This window comes from Cherax quadricarinatus, chromosome 31 (genome assembly GCF_038502225.1).
Source record: "Cherax quadricarinatus isolate ZL_2023a chromosome 31, ASM3850222v1, whole genome shotgun sequence".
Taxonomy (NCBI): domain Eukaryota; kingdom Metazoa; phylum Arthropoda; class Malacostraca; order Decapoda; family Parastacidae; genus Cherax; species Cherax quadricarinatus.
In genome coordinates this window covers 30209937-30232993 of record NC_091322.1, presented here as the reverse complement: position 1 = coordinate 30232993, position 23057 = coordinate 30209937, and the positions used below count along the sequence as shown (strand labels likewise).

General features: G+C 40.6%; 1 protein-coding gene across 2 annotated transcripts in view; it reads right to left on the bottom strand.

Moving 5' to 3' along the window:
* LOC128696941 (protein AMN1 homolog) overlaps positions 1–23057 on the bottom strand; it is a 51431-nt gene that overhangs the window by 18521 nt on the left and 9853 nt on the right. For both annotated transcript variants that reach the window (XM_053788369.2, XM_070090317.1), the window contains exons 4-5: positions 14045–14164; positions 8607–8818 (exon numbers count right to left, since the gene is read on the bottom strand). In XM_053788369.2, the coding sequence (XP_053644344.1) occupies positions 8607–8818; positions 14045–14164 (332 nt within the window). The remainder of the gene's footprint in view (positions 1–8606; positions 8819–14044; positions 14165–23057) is intronic.

Below are 23057 nucleotides of genomic sequence, written 5' to 3'. Positions count from 1 at the left end.
GGACCCCCGCATAACGATGGCATCGCATAGCGATTTTTCCGCATAACGATTACTTTTATCGCAAAATTTTTGCCGCGCATACCGATTAAAAACCCGCATACCGATTTTCGTCCGAGACGCGTCCAATGTGCCCTCAGCCAGCCTCACATGTGCCGCTCCGTCCCATTGTTTACCAGCCAGCCTCCGCGGTAACATCCAAGCATACACTCGGAATATTTCGTATTATTACAGTATTTTCGGTGCTGTTTCTGGAAAATAAGTGACCATGGGCCCCAAGAAAGCTTCTAGTGCCAACCCTGTGGTAAAAAGGGTGAGAATTAGTATGGAAATTAAGAAAGATTTTGAAGGGTTTGGGGCTAACCCTGAGAAGCCTATGCCAGTTGTGGAATCCATTGTGCCTACTTCAAAGATTAAGGAAATGTGTGCAGAGTGGGTTGAACTGCAAACCTTTATAGATGAAAATCACCCTGACACAGCTGTTGCAAGCCGTGCTTGTGACTATTTCAATGACAATGTTATGGCCCATTTTAGGAAAGTCTTGAAGGAACGGGAGGTACAGAGCTCTATGGACAGATTTGTTGTGCGACAGAGGTCCAGTGACTCTCAAGCTGGTCCTAGTGGCATTAAAAGAAGAAGGGAAGTAACCCCAGAAAAGGACTTGCTACCTCAAGTCCTAATGGAAGGGGATTCCCCTTCTAAACAGTAAGAAGATAATGCTCTCCCCTCCTCCCATCCCATCAATCATCACCAGATCTTCAATAAAAGTAAGTGTCATGTAATTGTGCATGCCTTTTTCAGTTTGTGTGTATTAAAATTAACATTTCATGTGGTAAAAAAAAATTTTTTTTCATACTTTTGGGCGTCTTGCACGGATTAATTTTATTTCCATTATTTCTTATGGGGAAAATTCATTCGCATAACGATTATTTCGCATAACGATGAGCCCTCTTGCACGGATTAAAATCGTTAACCGGGGGTCCACTGTACTACTGATTGCGAAAAGGATTTAGGAGTTCTGGTTAGCAGTAATCTAAAACCAAGACAACAGTGCATTAGTGTTCGCAATAAAGCTAACAGAATTCTTGGCTTCTGTTGCAACCCCTGAATGGGTTACAATGATTATTATGTATATATAATGTATATTACCTTTTCATTTAATTTTATATTGCTTATATTTGCGATAATAGCTAAATCGTAAATGTATGACTTTATATTATTATTTGACTGTTATATTGTTATTTAGCTTATGTTGTTAGGATGTACATAAAATGTGCTCAGTTAGTCTTGATTGTCAAACTACTGTAATTATCGCTTGTCGCTCGTTATACTGCCGGCTTCTGAGCTGCAGTTGTCCACGTAGCTATCACGTGATCGAGGGGGGGTGTCCTCACCTCTCGTGTAGTAGTCAGTCTGCTGGAGACTCGCTTGCTGGTTGGACAGATTGTCTGTCTCATTATTCTTGTTAGTTCTGTAGAACTTTGTTCACAGAACATTGTATGGACTTAGTGATTTTCGACGTTGTACTGAGGTTGTGTGTCACTTAGACACTCTGAACATCTCAGGTCCTTAGCTATAGCTTCTGACCTAATTTTGTACTGGTTCCTGTGTATTGTCACAGTCACAGTTTTACCTATGCTGAACACAGATTCAGTATTATGGGAGTTTTGTAACTTTTGTGGAGGATCTGCAGATGGTCCCTACTTAGTGTCGTTATATTATCTCCTTGTTCCTGATTCTGTGTCGCAGTCGCTTGATATTGCATTGCTATTGGGCTTAGCATTCTTTGTTGTTCAAGCAGACTGTTCGGGTTGCCAGTCGGTCAAGAAGTTAGTTTATTTGAGGACTTTGTCAGTCACTTGTTTAAGTCTTATTCGAGTCTTGAGACATAGCTAATTACTTAAGAGCACTTACACGCATACACACACTTACTTGTACATATTTGTAATATCTTATTAAATGTTAATGTACCTGACGGTACTTAAGAATTATAAATGTGATATGTGCTTTCAGCACAATATTGAACTCGAGAAACTGATTTTATTTTGATTGCTGTGATTTAATTTACTTTGATAATATACCTCTAGACTTAATAAATTTATTAAATTTTAATTTCTCTAGTTAGTAGCCTACCAGTTGTAATCCTAAAGCGCTATTGAACAATACTGAATTTTAATGGATAATTGGACAAGGATACTGACTACTTGTTACGAAAACCCAGTAACAGGCTGGATGCTAGAAGGGCAGTCCTTTCTAGTATTCACTGGAGATCTCTAAGCTTTTAGAATCGCGTTTTTTGTAACAAATGGGGGCCTGTCCGGGATGCTCTTGATCCAAGGTGTTGGAGAAATTGTCCAGTTTGACATACTAGTGAATCTATGATCAAACACTTTGAGTACTTTCCTAATCTGAAGACTTTGAGTTTAGTCTTGTACAACATACCAGGTGGATGTATGTACTTGACTGAGTCTCTTGATCCAAGGAGATGGAAATACTGTTTATGAGTTCTAACTCTAAGACAACCAACACTAAAATTCCTATTAGGATTATAGTTTCCCATAATCACTCTCTCGTAGTACAATTATTTTCGTGATGTATGCCAAAGTGAAACAGTTAATTGATACTCTGACTTTGTCTGAGTTAAGTACATTAAAACTTCAGACGTGTTGGCAAGTAGCCAAATATCTCGGTGTGACATATAACAGGAATTACACCGCAGAAACTGTCAGAGCATTAATTAAAGATATATTGTTTCCTGCTCATACAGAGATGTCTGATTATGATTCAGATTCAGAAAGTCTAGTGTCACAATTAGGAAGTATGGCTCTATTTGAAGTTGAAGAAAGAGCAACTAGAGCAGAAGTGAGCCTAGTGTCTGAGCCTAGTGTAGCTCAGTTCTCGCTCACTCCTTCCTTCACTGACACTACAGTACAGAGTATAGCTAGTAGTATGACACAGCCTAATACTAGTACAGTGTATGATACACCTGTATCTACTTATCCTAGACCAGATCTAGACTCTCTAGAGACGGCTGGACCAAGTGTCCGACCTAAGGACCGTCCAGACCATGTTAATTTCCCTACTCCTCCATTACCCACTGGTCCTATCTCTCAGGAACAGTTTGAGAGGTTTGAACGCCTCCTTATGTTGCAGACTGCACAAATAGAGGCACAGAGGAAATTGAATGAAGAAGATTTCCAAAGAGAAAATGTTCGTCTGTTAAGACAACAGACTGATAGATCACAGGACACATTTAATGTGCAGAAAGCTGCATCCATGGTTCCTAAGTTTTTTGAAAGTGACTTAGACACATATTTTGATGTGTTTGAGAACCAGGCTCGTGCTATGAATTGGCCACGTAAGCACTGGGCAACATTGTTGCATACTGCATTGACAGGAAGAGCTCAAACCTGTACTGCAGCTTAGGAAAGCACTGGTTTGGTAATAGAGTTGTGGATGAGTGGAACAAACTCCCGAGTTCAGTTATTCAGGCTAAAACGTTGTGTAGTTTTAAAAATAGGTTAGATAAATACACGAGTGGGTGCGGGTGGGTGCGAGTTGGACCTGACTAGCTTGTGCTGCTGGGTCTGATGCAGTGCTCCATCCTTGAGTGGAGATGACCAGACTAAGTGGGTCATTGGGCTAATCCGGACGGGGGGGGGGGGGGCGTTTGTCTAATACGGGGGGGGGACATGGACCTGCTCCGCATGTGTCAGTGTTCCTTCTTTCTTATGTTCCTATTCACAATAGTAATGTTAGGATGCCAGTGTTCCACAGGCTCTGTGTTTGAGCCCAATGGTAACACAGTTCCTTAATTTCTGCAGTGGAAATGTTGCCCTTACTGCTTTCCTCCTCTGAAGAAGAAATTTCCTCAAGCTCTTCTTGCTGCTCCTTGTGCAGGTCTTGAAGTTCTGTGGTGAGCTCATTCTTGTGATCCTCCACCAACTCCTCTACATCCTCATCGGCCCAGAGAGACAATATCCTTCAGTATAGGCTCTGCCTCAAAACCTTCAAAATATCTGTCTGACACACAGTCTGGCCACAGTTTTTTCCAGGCAAAGTTCATTGTCCTGAAAGAAACTTTCCTCAGTCTTTGTTTAGCCTTAAACACTAGAGGATATTACAATTGTTTTTCCAAATTTCCCTAAGGGTTAGTTCTGTTTCAGAGGTCACTTCAAAGCATCTTTTAACCCTTTGAGGGTCGACAGGCCCTCTCCGAAACTCGTTCTCAGGGTCGGCCAAATTTAAAAAAAAAAAAAATTATTTTCTCTTATGAAAAGTTAGAGAATCTCTGCCCGATCATAAAGACACCAAAAGTTTGAAATTTGATAGAAAACTTATGGAATTATGCTCTCGCAAAGTTAGCGGTCTCGGCGATGTTTACACATCGGCGATTTTGCCCACTTTGAGCCCCATTTTCGGCCAATTTCACTGTACTAGTCGACAAAAAACATGAATATTTCGCTAGAACTCCAGTTTTTCTATCGAATGGGTGCAAGAAACCACCCATTTATGAAATTCAACTATCCAGTACAGTGGTCAGAATTTAGCAATTTTGCCAATTTCACACAAATTTCAAAAGATGCCAATTTCCGAATAGGGTCCAGAATAAACAAGAAAGACATTCCTGGCACTAAAATGACATTTCCTCTAGTCATTAGTCACGTCTCAAGGCCCCTCTTATATTCTTTTGCTTTCCACTTTGAATTTTTATTTTCACAAAAAATATAAGATTTACTGTTATGCAGACTACTGCATTAGTGTAAAAAATGGTATAAATATTATTGGTGCACTTGTGAAAGAATATTAGACTCACCAGTTGACATGTATTGCACGCTTGGCACGATTTGTTTACTTTTGAAGTTTGGTAAAAATCGAACATTTCTGCTACTTTGAGCTCAATTTCAAGGCACCTTTCATTGTAAAACCAGTCAAAATCATCTCAATTTCTGTGATATGTCTTCCATTCTATAAAATGAGACCAAGAAAACTAGAATACAACAATAAATACCATACGAAAATACACTGCAAAGTCGCTGATTTATTCAAAAAAAATGGTCAAAGTTTTTTTTTTCTCATTATGCACTGTGCTGCAGGATTTTTTTTAGACTGTGCACACTGACCACATAGACCCATTCTTTCATATGAAGGCCTACCAGCTTTCTCCCACTAGAGTTGAGGCCGCTAGAATTTATGAGTACTAGTACGTCAAAAACCCCTATGCGTAAGACGTACTAGTACGACCAAAACCCTCAAAGGGTTAAACAATGCTTTTGTGTAAAGTTTCTTAAAACTGGAAAATACCTGCTGGTCCATGGGTTGGATAAGAGGAGTGGTATTAGGGGGCAAGATCTTCACTTTAATGAAACTGTATTCATCCTCCAAATTTTCCTCCAAGCCTGGAGGATGAGCAGGAGCATTGTCCATTACCAGAAGTGCCCTTAATGGATATGTTTTTTCTGCAAGGTACTGTTTCACACTTGGGGCAAACACTTCACATATCTACTCAGTGAAAAACTGCCTTGTTACCCAAGCTTTATTATTAGCCTTCCACATTACGCTGATTACTTTTTATCATTGTTTTTCTTTAACACTCCTGGATTTTCAGAGTGGTAGACTAGCAACAGTTTAATTTTGCAGTCCCCACTATCATTACCACACAACAAGAGTGTTAGTCTGTCTTTCATGGACTTGTGTCCTGTAATGATATTTCTTCATGTGATGTAGGTTCTCTTATGATTCTTTTCCAAAAGAGGCCAGTTTCATCACAATTAAAAACTTGTTGAGGAATAAATCCCTCAATGTCTACATAGGTTTTAAATTCCTTAAATTTTTCAGCCTAATCCCACTCCTCTTTTTAAACCTATCAAACCAGTCCCTACTTGCCATAAATTCATTAGTTTCAGCACTGTTTCCTGGGGTATCTTGCCTAAGATCACTATATAACTGCTTTGCTTTTCCACAAATTATTGTTTCAGAAACACTGTCACCGGCCAATTGTTTTTAATTAGTCTACACTAACAAAAGTATTTCCATTTCTTCAATTATGTGTGACCATTTCACAGCAAAAAATTTCACTCCTTTCACCACATCAGCCCCTTTTATTGCCTCTTTATTTTTCAATATGGGCAATAATGTGGATTTTGACATACCATATTGAATGTCCAGGTCTGACACATTCCACTTTCCCAGCGAGTTCTTTTTTCACTTCAGTTATTGTTCTTACTGCTTTCCTTTAACCCTTAAATGGTCCAAAGAGATTGACATTCAAATTCGTAGCTACAAAAGTAGATCTACGTTTTTTTACATATTTTCAAATATAACAAAAAAAAATGTAGATAAAAGTTTTTTTTACATGTTTTCAAATGTAAAACAAAAAAGAAGATCTACATTTTTTTACATACTTTCAGATGTTGAAAAAACGTATATATACGTTTGGACCATTTAACCCTTTGAGGGTCGACAGGCCCTCTCCGAAACTCGTTCTCAGGGTCGGCCAAATTTAAAAAAAAAAAAAAATTATTTTCTCTTATGAAAAGATAGAGAATCTTTTCCCGATCATAAAGACACCAAAAGTTTGAAATTTGATAGAAAACTTACGGAATTATGCTCTCGCAAAGTTAGCGGTCTCGGCGATGTTTACGCATCGGCGATTTTGCCCACTTTGAGCCCCATTTTCGGCCAATTTCACTGTACTAGTCGACAAAAAACATGAATATTTCGCTAGAACTCCATTTTTTCTATCGAATGGATGCAAGAAACCACTCATTTATGAAATTCAACTATCCAGTACAGTGGTCAGAATTTAGCAATTTTGCCAATTTCACACAAATTTCAAAAGATGCCAATTTCGGAATAGGGTCCAGAATAAACAAGAAAGACATTCCTGGCACTAAAATGACATTTCCTCTAGTCATTAGTCATGTCTCAAGTCCCCTCTTATATTCTTTTGCTTTCCACTTTGAATTTTTATTTTCACAAAAAATATAAGATTTACTGTTATGCAGACTACTGCATTAGTGTAAAAAATGGTATAAATATTATTGGTGCACTTGTGAAAGAATATTAGACTCACCAGTTGACGTGTATTGCACGCTTGGCACGATTTGTTTACTTTTGAAGTTTGGTAAAAATCGAACATTTCTGCTACTTTGAGCTCAATTTCAAGGCACCTTTCTTTGTAAAACCAGTCAAAATCATCTCAATTTCTGTAATATGTCTTCCATTCTATAAAATGAGACCAAGAAAACTAGAATACAACAATAAATACCATACGAAAATACACTGCAAAGTCGCTGATTTATTAAAAAAAAAATGGTCAAAGTTTTTTTTTTCTCATTATGCACTGTGTGCTGCAGGATTTTTTTTAGACTGTGCACACTGACCACATAGACCCATTCTTTCATATGAAGGCCTACCAGCTTTCTCCCACTAGATTTGAGGCCGCTAGAATTTATGAGTACTAGTACGTCAAAAACCCCTACGCGTAAAACGTACTAGTACGACGAAAACCCTCAAAGGGTTAAGGGTTAAGGCTTGTTTGGATCACTACTCTTTTTTGGGGCCATGACTACTTGTTTTCAATAAAAATATTTAAAAACTCCACAGAATAACAATGAAATACCAAAAAGTTTCACGAAGCTTGTACGAATGATGCATTTAAGAACAAAAGCTGACGAGAGACTGCTTTGTTTTTGTCAGACTTCGTCCAGATGGACTGTTTTCTTTAGGTCAACTATCAGGGCAACATCTGAATACAGAGTTAAATTTTTCTTGAAAAAGTCTGGTGAATATAGAGTTGTACAAATAAGTATAGGGACATACAAATATTGTGGTTCCACTGTATTTATTAACAATCCATTCTTCATTAACCCGTAAACGGTCCAAGCAGATCTACGTTCACATGTGTAATGCTACAAAAGTAGATCAAAGTTTTTTTTACATATTTTCAAATGTAAAAAAACAAAAAGATCTACTTTTTTTTACATACTTTCAAATGTTGAAAAAACGTATATATATGTTTGGACCGTTTACGGGTTAAGATGAAGTGTTTCTAAATTTCCCACAGATTTAATAGATTTTTAGTTGCACTAAGTACAGAATTAATATAACTTCAGATTGAACTGATCTAACAGTGCTCTACTGTGCTGTTTGAATTTTATTTCAAGATGCAACTTTTCATAATATAAGGCAAAGGTTGGGTAAAGGATGTTCTGACATCCAGCAAGCAAGTATAAGCATGTTAGATAGAAGTGAGTAGAGGCAAGTGGTTTTTATGACTTGACATACTGTTGAAGTGTGAGCAAGGTAACATTTATGAAGGTATTTTGGAAAGCTGGTTAGCCAGACTTTAGTCCTAGAGGTGGGGAGAACAGTGCCTGTGCTCTGAAGGAGGGGTGGGGATATTTCCAGTTTTAAACTGTAGTATCAGCGTGCCTCTGGCAAGATAGTGATGGAGTGATGGTGAAAGCATCACTTCTTTTTTGGATCACCCTACCTTGGTGGGAGACAGCCAGTGTTAAAAAATAAAAAAAATTATGGTAAAGCTTTAAAAGAAGAAACTAATATAATACAAGTAACAATAGTACAACTAAATTTTGAGTAGATACCTGTGTTTTACCAATATTTAAGCTGACTAGTTGTGTCAGAGTTGCAAGGGCAGCAAGAGCATGGTTTGTAATAGCTGTCGATGATATATGTAGCTCCTGTAACTGAGGACAACCGCCCACCAGTGATCCTATGACACGATCAGTCACCCCAGAAAGCCCATTGAGAGCCACTATCCTCAACTTTGGTTTTCCTTCTCCTAGTCGAATCAGTGCTGGAAAAAGTTAGTAGAAATAAGATGAATTCAGCAACAAATACATTATGCATGGGTGTGTAAGGGTAAAAAGTTGAAAGTGAACATAGATAAGAGTAAGGTGATAAAGGTATCAAAATTTAGATAAAGAAAAATTGGATGTCACATTGAAGGGAGAGAGTATGGAAGAAGTGAATGTTTTCAGATATTTGGGAGTCGACTTGTCAGCGGATGGGTTTATGAAGGATGAGGTTAATCACAGAACTGATGAAGGAAACAAGGTGAGTGATACGTTAAGGTATTTGTGGAGACAAAAGAGCATTATCCATGGATGCAAAGAAGGGAATGTACAATAGTATAGTGGTACCAACACTCTTATATGGGTGTGAAGCATTGCTTGTAAATGCTGCAGCGAGGAGTCTGGAGGCAGTGTAGATGTCATATCTAAGGGCAATATGTAGTGTAAATATTATGCAGAGAATTTGTAGTGTGGAAATTAGGAGATGTGGAGCTACTAAAAGTATTAGCCAAAGGGCTGAAGAAGGGTTGTTGAGGTAGTTTGGTCATTTAGAGAGAATGGAACAAAGTAGAATGACTTGGGGAGAGTATAAATCTGTAAGGGAAGGAAGGCGGGGTAGGCATCATCCTCGAAAAGGTTGGAGGGAGGGAGTAAAGGTGTTATGGGCAAGGGGCTTGGACTTCCAGCAAGCGTGTGTGAGCGTGTTAGATAGGAATGAATGGAGACGGACGGTTTCTGGGACTTGAGCTGCTGGAGTGTGAGCAGGGTAATATTTTGATACAGTGTTCCCTTATTGTGCCCACCACACCCCTGCTCCTCACTGGGTTTATTTTGCTCTTCTTCCCATATCTCTCACTCCAGTATGTTGTTATGGCAGTGTGCAGATTTGGGACCAAGCCCTCGAGTACTTTTCAGGTATATATTATCATGTATCTCTCTCTCTCCTCCGCTCCAGTGAGTACACGTTCAAGACTTTAAGGTGTTCCCAGTAATTAAAGTGCTTTACTGGCTGTGTGTGTGCTGTAAACGATCTCTGTATTTGTTGCAGTCTGATATTTCTCCTCCTTTGAACGGGGCCCTCAACATTGAGTAATATTCCATATGAGGGAGCACTATCGATTTAAGTGTCACCACTGGCATTATTTCCCTTGTTTTGAAAGTTCTTAATACCCCTGGCTGTCATCATCTTTGTCTTATTATTGTCTTCAAAAGAAAGGTCAGCTGTCATAATAATTCCCAAGTCTTTTGTGTGTTCCTTTCATTCTGTTTGGTGATCCTCTTGAGTTTTGTATACAATGTTCCTTTTGAGTTCATTTTTTCCACCACGATGCTGTTCTCCAGTGCCCACTGGAAAACCCTGCTGTCTTCCTGTAATTTTTCCATGGCTTTCATGCTTATTTTAGTGTCATCTGAAAATAATGATACAAAACTGTGATGGGTGTTTTTATCTATGCTATGAGGATGAGAAACAGCAGAGGTGCCAGGACAGTTCCTCAGGGTACTGAGCTTTTTACCTCGCTGATGCTGGATTTGGCTCTGTTTACATATACTTTTTGGGTTGTGTGTGTTAGGAATCTGAAAATCCATCTGCCTACTTTCCCCGTAATGCCTACGGCCCCCATTTTGTGCGCTATCACTCCATGATCACATTTGTCAAACGCCTTTGCAAAATCTGTGTAAATCACATCTGCGTTTTGGTTGTCTTCCAGCACCTCTGCAAATCTGTCATAGTGGTTCAGCAGCTGTAACAGGCATGATCGTCCTGCTCTAAAGCCATGCTGGTTAGCATTATGCCAGTTATGCTGGTCCATGAAATTTGTAATTTGCCATCTCGTCACTCCTCTGAAAATTTTTATGATGCGAGAAGTTAGGGCTGCAGGTCTGTAATTTTTAGCTAATGCTCTAGTACCTCCCTTATGCAAAGGAACTATGTCTACACTCTAAGGTCTCTGGTATTTCACCTAGATCTAGGATCTTTCTCCAGAGAATACTGAGGGCTTGTGCTAGTGGTACTTTGCACTTCTTTATAAATAGAGCATTCCATGAATCTGGTCCAGGTGCTGAGTAAGTGGGCAAGTTATCCATTTCTTTTTCAATATCTATAGGATTTGTACTAGTGTCAGTGTTGGTCTGCATGGTCTTCTGCTGGAGCAAAAAATGTTTTTGCATTCTCTACCTTGCTGTCATTTAGTGGGTTGGTGAACAACTCATACCATTCTTTTAGGATTTCACTCACTTCCTGTTCATCATCAGTATACAATTTTCCTCTCAATAATGGTCCAATTCTACAGGTAGTTCTTAGCTTGGATTTTGCATAGGAATGGAAATATTTCGGGTTTCTTGCAATATCCTGAATGGCCTTTTGTTTCCTTTGTACTTCTTTTGTTAGGTATGACATCCTAACTATGCACAGAAAAATGTTTGGTAATAGGTAATGTGTATTTAAAGAAAAAGAGAACAAGTGTACAAGATACAATATAGAGCATGATGAAAGCAGTTTGTACTAGTAGATAAAAGGGTGATGGGTAGACTTCTGCATGTTCATGTTTTTAGAGGGGTGACAGATACATATACATCAAAACATTATTTAGTGGTTTAAGAAATCGTAATGACACGATTGCAAATAAACCATACCCCCGGCCGGGATTGAACCCGCGGTCATAGAGTCTCAAAACTCCAGCCCGTCGCGTTAGCCACTAGACCAGCTAGCCACAATAAGATTCATCCAACTAGGTATATTTCTACACCATAGGAAAGTTAGCACAGGCACCTCTGTGACCACAAATGCAAGTTTTTACAGACGAATCTCCAGCTAGCGTGGCCGTGACGAACTCTAGCTCAAGTCCCTTGCATTTGTGGTCACAGAGGTGCCTGTGCTAACTTTCCTATGGTGTAGAAATATACCTAGTTGGATGAATCTTATTGTGGCTAGCTGGTCTAGTGGCTAACGCGACGGGCTGGAGTTTTGAGACTCTATGACCGCGGGTTCAATCCCGGCCGGGGGTATGGTTTATTTAGTGGTAACTACAGTGAGAGTAAGAGGCAGATGGAGTACAAGGAGAATGTCTTCAGTGGACAAGAGAGAAGCAAAATTTTATAAATTTAAGGAGACACTTAGAGTAGGGTATAAGCAACTATTGAAAGAAAGGTGGGCTAGAGAGAATACAATTAATGAGGAGGGGAGTAGAGAAGGTACTGGAGTAGGTTCAATAATGCAGTGTTATAGCATGCAGCAGGAGTTTCTGGGTACAGGAGGGAAGAGGTGTTTGGTGGAATGACAGGTTAAAGGTGGTAAGTAAGGGAAAAAGTTGGCATATGAAAGGTTTTTACAGTGTTAAAGAAATATACAGATGGAGGAGTATATGGAGAGTAAAAAAAAAAAGAGGTTAAAAAGAATGGTGAGGGAATGCAAAAGGAGAGCTAATGAAAAAGTGGGAGAGGTTTTATCAACAAATTTTGCTGAGAGTAAGAAACACCTTTTCTCCACGAGGAAGTGGAACAGAATTCTTCCTTCATAAGCCATGCATGTCATAAGAGGCGACTAAAATGCCAGGAGCAAGGGGTTAATAACCCTTTCTCCTGTATAAATTACTAAATTTAAAAAGAGAAACTTTCATTTTTCTTTTTAGATCACCCTGCCTTGGTGGGATATGGCCGGTTTGTTGAAAGAAGAAGAGAAACCTTTAGAGTAAGATCAATAAGTTGAGGAATTGTTGAATGTTTATGAGAGAGGAAGGATGGAGGGGGAAGTGATATCTTGTATAAGGCAGGAAGGTACGACACCTTTTAGGAGTGAGGAAGAGACAAATGCGAGTGTGGAAAAGGCACTTGAGGCAGAGGGTAGAGTGTAAAACAGCTTGGATAGATGGGAAAGACAGAAATGTTAAAAGCAGGTGGAGATCTAGTTGTGGAGTGGGTGATGCATCTATTCAATACATGCATGAAATAGGGAGAAGTACTTAGGGATTGAAAGACAACATGCATAGTTCCATGTATAAGGGAAAATAGGATAAAAGAGAGTAAGAATCACATGTACATGCTTCTAAACTTTTGTATTCTGAGCACCTCTGCAAAAAGTGATTATGTGTGAGTGAGGTGAGAGTGTTGAATGATGATGAAAGTATTTTCTCTTTGGGGATTTTCTTTCTTTTTGGGTCACCCTGCCTCGGTGGGAGATGGCCGACTTGTTAAAAAAAAAAAAGTATAGGGAAACAAAACTGTCGAGTATACCAGGTAAAGTGTCTGGCAGAATTATTGTTGAAAGAATTATGACTAAGACAGAGAGCAGGACTGCACAGAAACAAGGTTTTAGGAAGGGTACTGGATGTGTTGACCAAGTGTTTACAATGAAGCACATAATTGAAAAATATTTAGATAACGTTAAGGAACTTTTTATTGCATTTATGGATATAAAAAAGGCACATGATAGGGTGGACAGGGGAGCAATATGGCAGATGCTGCAAATGCAAGAAACAGGTGGTAAGTTACTCAAAGCAGTAAAGAACTTTTATGTGGAGAGTAGCAAAGTGCAGGTTAAGGTATGTAGAAGAGAGGGAAATTATTTTCCATTTAAAGTAGGTCTTAGACAGGGAAATGTAAAGTCACCATGGTTGTTTAACATATTTATGCATGAGGTTGTACAAGAAGTGAATGGTAGTGTATTAGGAAGAAGTCTGGGAAGGAAAGATAATGAATTTGGTAGAGAATGGGTAATGTAAAATAAGTACAGTATAGACCTAACTGTATGATTAAACCTTTCTGCTGGGTAGGTAATAGTATGAGGTACTGACACTGACACAATGATAGAGAGACATATAGTTATAGAGAACCTTTACTGATTAACTCAAGTAGCCACAAATAGTAAAACCTAGTAAGGGAGATTTTATAAAGTAATGATTGACAGTGAGGTGAAGAACTAACTTTCTAGAAGTTTCCTGGCAAAAGATTCAGATAAACTGAACAAGTCTCTACAAATTAGCTACAACACTTGTGAGAAAACTTCTATGCCTTTAGGAATCCATATACCCCCAAACAAACATTCTCAATTAAAGTTCCATATAACTACATCTGTGTATGTAACTTTTTTTCTGTTACAGAAAGAAAAATATTTTACATGAACTACTGTGTTAAAGTTGTTGCCATTAAAGAATCATCATTTCATTCAATATAACAAAATCTGACAGAACACAACAGCACACATTGAGTAAACTGTACTAAGTAATACTTACAGTTTTCAGAAAAATTATCATTATCAACAACTGGTGGCTCAGGCAAATGTAAAACCTTTAAACTCTTAGCCACCTCAAGGGTTTCTAGTGCAGCATCAGATATTATACAATCATGAAGATCTGAAAACAACCAAAGATAAATGAATATTTTTAAATGTTCTTTATCAGTACATAACTTGTAACTAAACAGAGAACATTTTAGTAAAGTGAATAATTTACAGGTTTTGCTAAAAATATCTTGGTGAAAATTAATAGGTTTCAAATAATGAACAGTGACAACTTGCTCAGATACTTGTGCCGAGAACCGAACACTAACACCATAATGAGATACTAATTTTTTTTTTTATTATCACACTGGCCGATTCCCACCAAGGCAGGGTGGCCCGAAAAAGAAAAACTTTCACCATCATTCACTCCATCACTGTCTTGCCAGAAGGGTGCTTTACACTACAGTTTTTAAACTGCAACATTAACACCCCTCCTTCAGAGTGCAGGCACTGTACTTCCCATCTCCAGGACTCAAGTCCGGCCTGCCGGTTTCCCTGAACCCCTTCATAAATGTTACTTTGCTCACACTCCAACAGCACGTCAAGTATTAAAAACCATTTGTCTCCATTCACCCCTATCAAACACGCTCACGCATGCCTGCTGGAAGTCCAAGCCCCTCGCACACAAAACCTCCTTTACCCCCTCTCTCCAACCTTTCCTAGGCCGACCCCTACCCCGCCTTCCTTCCACTACAGACTGATACACTCTTGAAGTCATTCTGTTTCGCTCCATTCTCTCTACATGTCCGAACCACCTCAACAACCCTTCCTCAGCCCTCTGGACAACAGTTTTGGTAATCCCGCACCTCCTAACTTCCAAACTACGAATTCTCTGCATTATATTCACACCACACATTGCCCTCAGACATGACATCTCCACTGCCTCCAGCCTTCTCCTCGCTGCGACATTCATCACCCATGCTTCACACCCATATAAGAGTGTTGGTAAAACTATACTCTCATACATTCCCCTCTTTGCCTCCAAGGACAAAGTTCTTTGTCTCCACAGACTCCTAAGTGCACCACTCACCCTTTTCCCCTCATCAATTCTATGATTCACTTCATCCTTCATAGACCCATCCGCTGACACGTCCACTCCCAAATATCTGAATACATTCACCTCCTCCATACTCTCTCCCTCCAATCTGATATCCAATCTTTCATCACCTAATATTTTTGTTATCCTCATAACCTTATTCTTTCCTGTATTCACTTTTAATTTTCTTCTTTTGCACACCCTACCAAATTCATCCACCAATCTCTGCAACTTCTCTTCAGAATCTCCCAAGAGCACAGTGTCATCAGCAAAGAGCAACTGTGACAACTCCCACTTTATGTGTGATTTTTTATCTTTTAACTCAACTCCTCTTGTCAAGACCCTCGCATTTACTTCTCTTACAACCCCATCTATAAATATATTAAACAACCACGGTGACATCACACATCCTTGTCTAAGGCCTACTTTTACTGGGAAATAATTTCCCTCTTTCCTATGTACTCTAACTTGAGCCTCACTATCCTCGTAAAAACTCTTCACTGCTTTCAGTAACCTACCTCCTACACCATACACCTGCAACATCTGCCACATTGCCCCCCTATCCACCCTGTCATACGCCTTTTCCAAATCCATAAATGCCACAAAGACCTCTTTAGCCTTATCTAAATACTGTTCACTTATATGTTTCACTGTAAACACCTGGTCCACACACCCCCTACCTTTCCTAAAGCCTCCTTGTTCATCTGCTATCCTATTCTCCGTCTTACTTTTAATTCTTTCAATAATAACTCTACCATACACTTTACCGGGTATATTCAACAGACTTATCCCCCTATAATTTTTGCACTCTCTTTTGTCCCCTTTGCCTTTATACAAAGGAACTATGCATGCTCTCTGCCAATCCTTAGGTACCTTACCCTCTTCCATACATTTATTAAATAATTGCACCAACCACTCCAAAACTATATCCCCACCAGCTTTTAACATTTCTATCTTTATCCCATCAATCCTGGCTGCCTTACCCCCTTTCATTTTACCTACTGCCTCACGAACTTCCCCCACACTCACAACTGGCTCTTCCTCACTCCTACAAGATGTTATCCCTCCTTGCCCTATACACGAAATCACAGCTTCCCTATCTTCATCAACATTTAACAATTCCTCAAAATATTCCCTCCATCTTCCCAATACCTCTAACTCTCCATTTAATAACTCTCCTCTCCTAATTTTAACTGACAAATCCATTTGTTCTCTAGGCTTCCTTAACTTGTTAATCTCACTCCAAAACTTTTTCTTATTTTCAACAAAATTTGTTGATAACATCTCACCCACTCTCTCATTTGCTCTCTTTTTACATTGCTTCACCACTCTCTTAACCTCTCTCTTTTTCTCCATATACTCTTCCCTCCTTGCATCACTTCTACTTTGTAAAAACTTCTCATATGCTAACTTTTTCTCCCTTACTACTCTCTTTACATCATCATTCCACCAATCGCTCCTCTTCCCTCCCGCACCCACTTTCCTGTAACCACAAACTTCTGCTGAACACTCTAACACTACATTTTTAAACCTACCCCATACCTCTTCGACCCCATTGCCTATGCTCTCATTAGCCCATCTATCCTCCAATAGCTGTTTATATCTTTCCCTAACTGCCTCCTCTTTTAGTTTATAAACCTTCACCTCTCTCTTCCCTGATGCTTCTATTCTCCTTGTATCCCATCTACCTTTTACTCTCAGTGTAGCTACAACTAGAAAGTGATCTGATATATCTGTGGCCCCTCTATAAACATGTACATCCTGAAGTCTACTCAACAGTCTTTTATCTACCAATACATAATCCAACAAACTACTGTCATTTCACCCTACATCATATCTTGTATACTTATTTATCCTCTTTTTCTTAAAATATGTATTACCTATAACTAAACCCCTTTCTATACAAAGTTCAATCAAAGGGCTTCCATTATCATTTACATCTGGCACCCCAAACTTACCTACCACACCCTCTCTAAAAGTTTCTCCTACTTTAGCATTCAGGTCCCCTACCACAATTACTCTCTCACTTGGTTCAAAGGCTCCTATACATTCACTTAACGTCTCCCAAAATCTCTCTCTCTCCTCTGCATTCCTCTCTTCTCCAGGTGCATACACGCTTATTATGACCCACTTCTCGCATCCAACCTTTACTTTAATCCACATAATTCTTGCATTTACACATTCATATTCTCTTTTCTCCTTCCATAACTGATCATTCAACATTACTGCTACCCCTTCCTTTGCTCTAACTCTCTCAGATACTTCAGATTTAATCCCATTTATTTCCCCCCACCGAAACTCCCCCACCCCTTTCAGCTTTGTTTCGCTTAGGGCCAGGACATCCAACTTCTTTTCATTCATAACATCAGCAATCATCTGTTTCTTGTCATCTGCACTACATCCACGCACATTCAAGCATCCCAATTTTATAAAGTTTTTCTTCTTCTCTTTTTTAGTAAATGTCTACAGGAGAAGGGGTTACTAGCCCATTGCTCCCGGCATTTTAGTCGCCTCATACGACACACATGGCTTACGGAGGAAAGATTCTTTTCCACTTCCCCATGGACAATAGAAGAAATAAAGAAGAACGAGAGCTATGTAGAAAAAGGAGAAAAACCTAGATGTATGTATATATATATATGCATGTGCATGTCTGTGAAGTGTGACCAAAGTGTAAGTTGGAGTAGCAAGATATCCCTGTTATCTAGCATGTTTATGAGACAGAAAAAGACACCAGCAATCCTACCATCATGCAAAACAGTTACAGGTTTCTGTTTCACAGTCATCTGGCAGGACGGTAGTACTTCCCTGGGTGGCTGCTGTCTACCAACCTACTAATCACACTATATATTTAAACTATACTTGAATAGATACATCAGAATTACTGAAAACAGCAATGAAAGGCAGAGACATACTACCAACAGCAATGAAATAAAGACAGTCACAGAGCAATATACTGCCAACAGTAACAAGTAGACACAGGCTGAGAGCAGCATACTGCCAACAGTAATCAAATGACAGACAGTGAAAGAGCTAGTGTCAGCATTGGCTTTTCATCTAGTTTAAAAAATCCTTGTAATCCAGACTATCATTTTCATTGAGGTTGTACTCACCTAATTGTGGTTGCAGGGGTCGAGACTCAGCTCCTGGCCCTGCCTCTTCACTGATCGTTACTAGGTCTTGGTCGGTCGGTCGGTCGGTCTCGGTCTCTCTCGGTCGGTCTCGGTCTCTCTCTCGGTCTCTCTCTCTCTCTCGGTCTCTCTCTCTCTCGGTCTCTCTCTCTCTCTCTCTCTCGGTCTCTCTCTCTCTCTCGGTCTCTCTCTCGGTCTCTCTCTCTCTCTCTCTCTCTTTTTTTTTTTTTAATACACAGTGTGACAAGGTTAAGGATCCCTAGCTTTACTGACAAGCTATTTACAGGCTAACGATTCCTAACTTTATTGGCAAGCTAAGAGCTGTTACCTACATCAGCTCATTTGAAAGCATTTTTATTGTTATGAGACATACAAGTAGGGAACAGGATGAAGTTGGAGCCATCTGTGGGCCAGCATTTTCATTTGATCAACTGTCTTTATCTCGTTGACATCATTATGCTGTACGAATGTGTTCCATACTCGAGTCATCCTGGGGTATATATGATCTCAGATGGAGTGATGTTCTGGAGAAGGTTACAGCCAGAGTGGAGTTGCTGCTTTCTGCCCATCTTGTGGCATAAAAGCTTGATTCACACTGTCCTCGAAGTGGATCCAAGTGTGGTACTTTGACAATATTGGCCTTGTACATAACAGTAAGCCCACCCACATCCCTCCTATGTTGAAGGCTCTGCTGAAATGACAGATCTATCCAGGATGGGTCAAGGTGAGAGATGAGACGTCTTGCTCTGTTCTCTACTCTGTCAAGCAGTCGCAGATGAGAGGGGGGCAGGCAAACCAAGAAAGTGGAGCATACTCAAGGTGTGAGCGTACTTGTGCCTCGTACAGAATCTTGCTACCCCTCCTGTCAAGCAGATGTGAGATACGGCGAAGTGCTGTAAGCTTCCTGGCTGCCTTGTTTGCAAGATTTACAACATGGTTCTTCATGGTCAGTTTGGAGTCAAATTTCACCCCAAGGATATCAACTTCTTCTCCAGGTGCCAACACCCTCCCATTCATCCTTACTACTGCACCAGCATTACCATCATGGTGCCTAGAGACCATCATCATTTGCCTTTTCTCAGGTGCAAATGTTACTTGCCATCTATTTCCCCAAGCTGATATAGCTCTTAGCTGGTGATTGATGTAGCTTAGAGCAGCTGGCATTTCTTCTCTTGGATAAGTGAATGTCAGTGTACAGTCGTCTGCATATGCATGGGATTCTGGGATGAGATGAAGAAGGTCGTTGAAGTAGACATTCCATAACAATGGTCCCAGCGCGCTTCCTTGTGGAACACTTGCCCCAATAGGATGTCTTGCTGATTCCATTCCACTGAGAACTACACTTAGAGGTCTACCATGAAGGTAATCACTGAGGAGACATAGCGTAGAGCCTGCAATTCCCAGTGCTTGAAGTTTTGCTAAGAGGCCCTGGTGCCACACCCAGTCGAAAGCACCAGCAATGTCAAGTGCTACCACACAGCTGACTTTGGATTCATCCAGTGACTGGTGCCACTTAGTGGAGAGGTTTAACAACAGATCAGCAGCAGAGTAACCTTTCCTGAAGCCATATTGATGATCACAAAGTAGTGAGTGTTAGTCAAAAAACTGTCATTTGTCTTGAGATTATTTGTCTTGAGATTACCAGTGATTGACAGGAGTGACACTGGTCTGTAGTTGCTGATTTCTGCTCTGCTCTTCTTTTTGTGAACAGGGACTACATTTGCCTCTTTCCACAGAGAGGGCCATTTACACTGTACTAGGCAGTGCTGAAAGATGCGAGTTAGAGGTGCTGCTAGCTGGTCTGCACATATTCTCAGCAATCTTGGGCTCAACTTGTCTGGGCCCACAGCCTTTTCTTGGTCATGCAATTTAAGAAGGAAATGCACCTCCTCTTGCCTTATTGTCTCTGTCTCTCTCTCGGTCTCTCTCTCTCTCTTTCTCTCGGTCTTTCTCTCGGTCTCTCTCTCGGTCTCTCTCTCGGTCTCTCTCTCTCTCGGTCTCTCTCTCTCTCGGTCTCTCTCTCTCTCGGTCTCTCTCTCGGTCTCTCTCTCTCTCGGTCTCTCTCTCTCTCGGTCTCTCTCTCGGTCTCTCTCTCTCTCTCGGTCTCTCTCTCTCTCTCAGTCTCTCTCTCTGTCTCTCTCTCGGTCTCTCTCTTGGTCTCTCTCTCTCTCAGTCTCTCTCTCTCTCTCAGTCTCTCTCTCTCTCTCAGTCTCTCTCTCTCTCTGTCTCTCTCTCTCTCTCAGTCTCTCTCTCTCAGTCTCTCTCTCTCTCTCAGTCTCTCTCTCTCTCAGTCTCTCTCTCTCTCTCAGTCTCTCTCTCAGTCTCTCTCTCTCTCATTCTCTCTCTCTCTCTCTTGGTCTCTCTCTCTCTCTCTTGGTCTCTCTCTCTCTCTTGGTCTCTCTCTCTCTCTTGGTCTCTCAGTCTCTCTCTCAGTCTCTCTCTCAGTCTCTCTCTCTCAGTCTCTCTCTCTCAGTCTCTCTCTCTCAGTCTCTCTCTCTCAGTCTCTCTCTCTTGGTTTCTCTCTCTCTCTCTCTCTTGGTTTCTCTCTCTCTCTTGGTTTCTCTCTCTCTCTCTCTTGGTTTCTCTCTCTCTCTCTTGGTTTCTCTCTCTCTCTTGGTTTCTCTCTCTCTCTTGGTTTCTCTCTCTCTCTCTCTCTCTCTCAGTCTCTCTCTCTCAGTCTCTCTCTCTCAGTCTCTCTCTCTCAGTCTCTCTCTCTCAGTCTCTCTCTCTCAGTCTCTCTCTCTCAGTCTCTCTCTCTCAGTCTCTCTCTCTCAGTCTCTCTCTCTCAGTCTCTCTCTCTCAGTCTCTCTCTCTCAGTCTCTCTCTCTCAGTCTCTCTCTCTCAGTCTCTCTCTCTCAGTCTCTCTCTCTCAGTCTCTCTCTCTCAGTCTCTCTCTCTCAGTCTCTCTCAGTCTCTCTCTCTCAGTCTCTCTCTCTCAGTCTCTCAGTCTCTCTCTCAGTCTCTCTCTCAGTCTCTGCTCCCTGAGATTTATCATACATCATCTTAAAGCTATGTATGGTTCCTGCCTCCACTACATCACTTGCTAGGCTATTCCACTTCCTGACGACTCAATGACTGAAGAAATACATGTACTTCCTAACATCCCTGTGACTCGTCTGAGTCTTCAGCTTCCAATTGTGACCCCTTGTTTCTGTGTCCCCTCTCTGGTACATCCTGTCTCTGTCCACCTTATCTATTCCAAGCAGTATTTTGTATGTCAATATCATATCTCCCCAACCCTCCTGTCCTCCAGAGTCGTCAGGCTGATTTCCCTCAACCTTTCTTCGTGGAACATTCCCCTGAGCTTTAGAACTAGCCTTGTTGCAAACCTTTGTACTTTCTCTAATTTCTTGACATGCTTGACCAGGTGTGGGCTCTAAACTGGTGCTGCATACTCCAGTATGGGCCTGACATACACAGCGTACAGTGTCTTGAACGATTCCTTACTAAGGTATCGGAATGCTATTCTCAGGTTTGCCAGGCGCCCATATGCTGCAGCAGTTATCTGGTTCATGTGTGCCTCAAGAGACATGCTCGGTGTTATGGTCACCCCTAGATCTTTCTCCTTGAGTGAGGTTTGCAGTTTTTGTCCACCTAGCCTACACTCTGTCTCCGGTCTTCTTTGCCCTTCCCCAATCTTCATGACTTTGCATTTGGCGGGGTCGAATTCGAGAAGTCAGTTGCTGGACCATGTGTCCAGCCTGTCCAGGTCTCTTTGTAGTCCTGCCTGATCCTCATCTGATTTAATTCTCATTAACTTCACATCATCTGCAAACAGGGACACTTCAGAGTCTATCCCTTCCATCATGTCATTCACATATACCATATACCAAAAATAGCGCAGGTCCTAGGACTGACCCCTGTGGGACCCCACTCGTCACAGGCGCCCACTGTGTCACCTCATCACGTACCATGATTCGTTGTTGCCCGGTTGGAAAAATCGCGAATTTTGGACACGGTTAAAAAAATGCCTATAAATGCCTATTTTTATAGTTTAAACCCTAAATATGCCCCCAAAACACTTAAATTTAATTTCAAATTCAGCTTCATACATCACCCTTAAAAAAAAAAAATGTAAAGATAAACCCGTATACAGTAGGGCCCAACTTATTCGGCAGTTTAGGTTCCAGGCTACTGCCGGAAAGCAGACTTCGCCGGAAAGCAGAACTCCATTTTTTCCATTTAAAAATGCATATATATGCCAGATAACAAGTTTACACTAACATATATTAAGTTAGTAATACAACTAGGCATTAAAAAGTAAAATGCACACACAGTACACTCATTATTTACCTCAAAATATTTGTAGTCTTAATGTAGGGCAAAAGGTGAGTAGTATTTACTCTAAGAAGTCAGGTGTGGTAGCCCTCCTGGCCACCCCACTCACACATACTATACTACGATGCTTAAAGCTTCCTAGAGCAATAAAATGCATATACAGTAGACGCTGTACTTACCTTAAAATATTTATAATCTTAATGGTCTTAATGTAGGGTGAGTGGTTATAAGTATTTACGTATCTGTAGAAAGTCGTGTGGGAAGCATGGCATCCTGCCTGGCCACTCCCACCTATTATGACATTAAGATCCCTAGAGCGATAAAATGCATATATAGTACACTCATTAATTACCTTAAAATATTTGTAGTCTTAATGTAGGGTGAGAGGTGAGTTTTATTTGTATGAAGTCAGGTTGGAAAGTATGGTTAGCCAGGAAGGGCAGCCCTTCCCACCCCACTCACACAATGTAAACAAACCAGATGAATGTGTCTGGTTTTCGTCACAAGTCCTACAAGTTGCC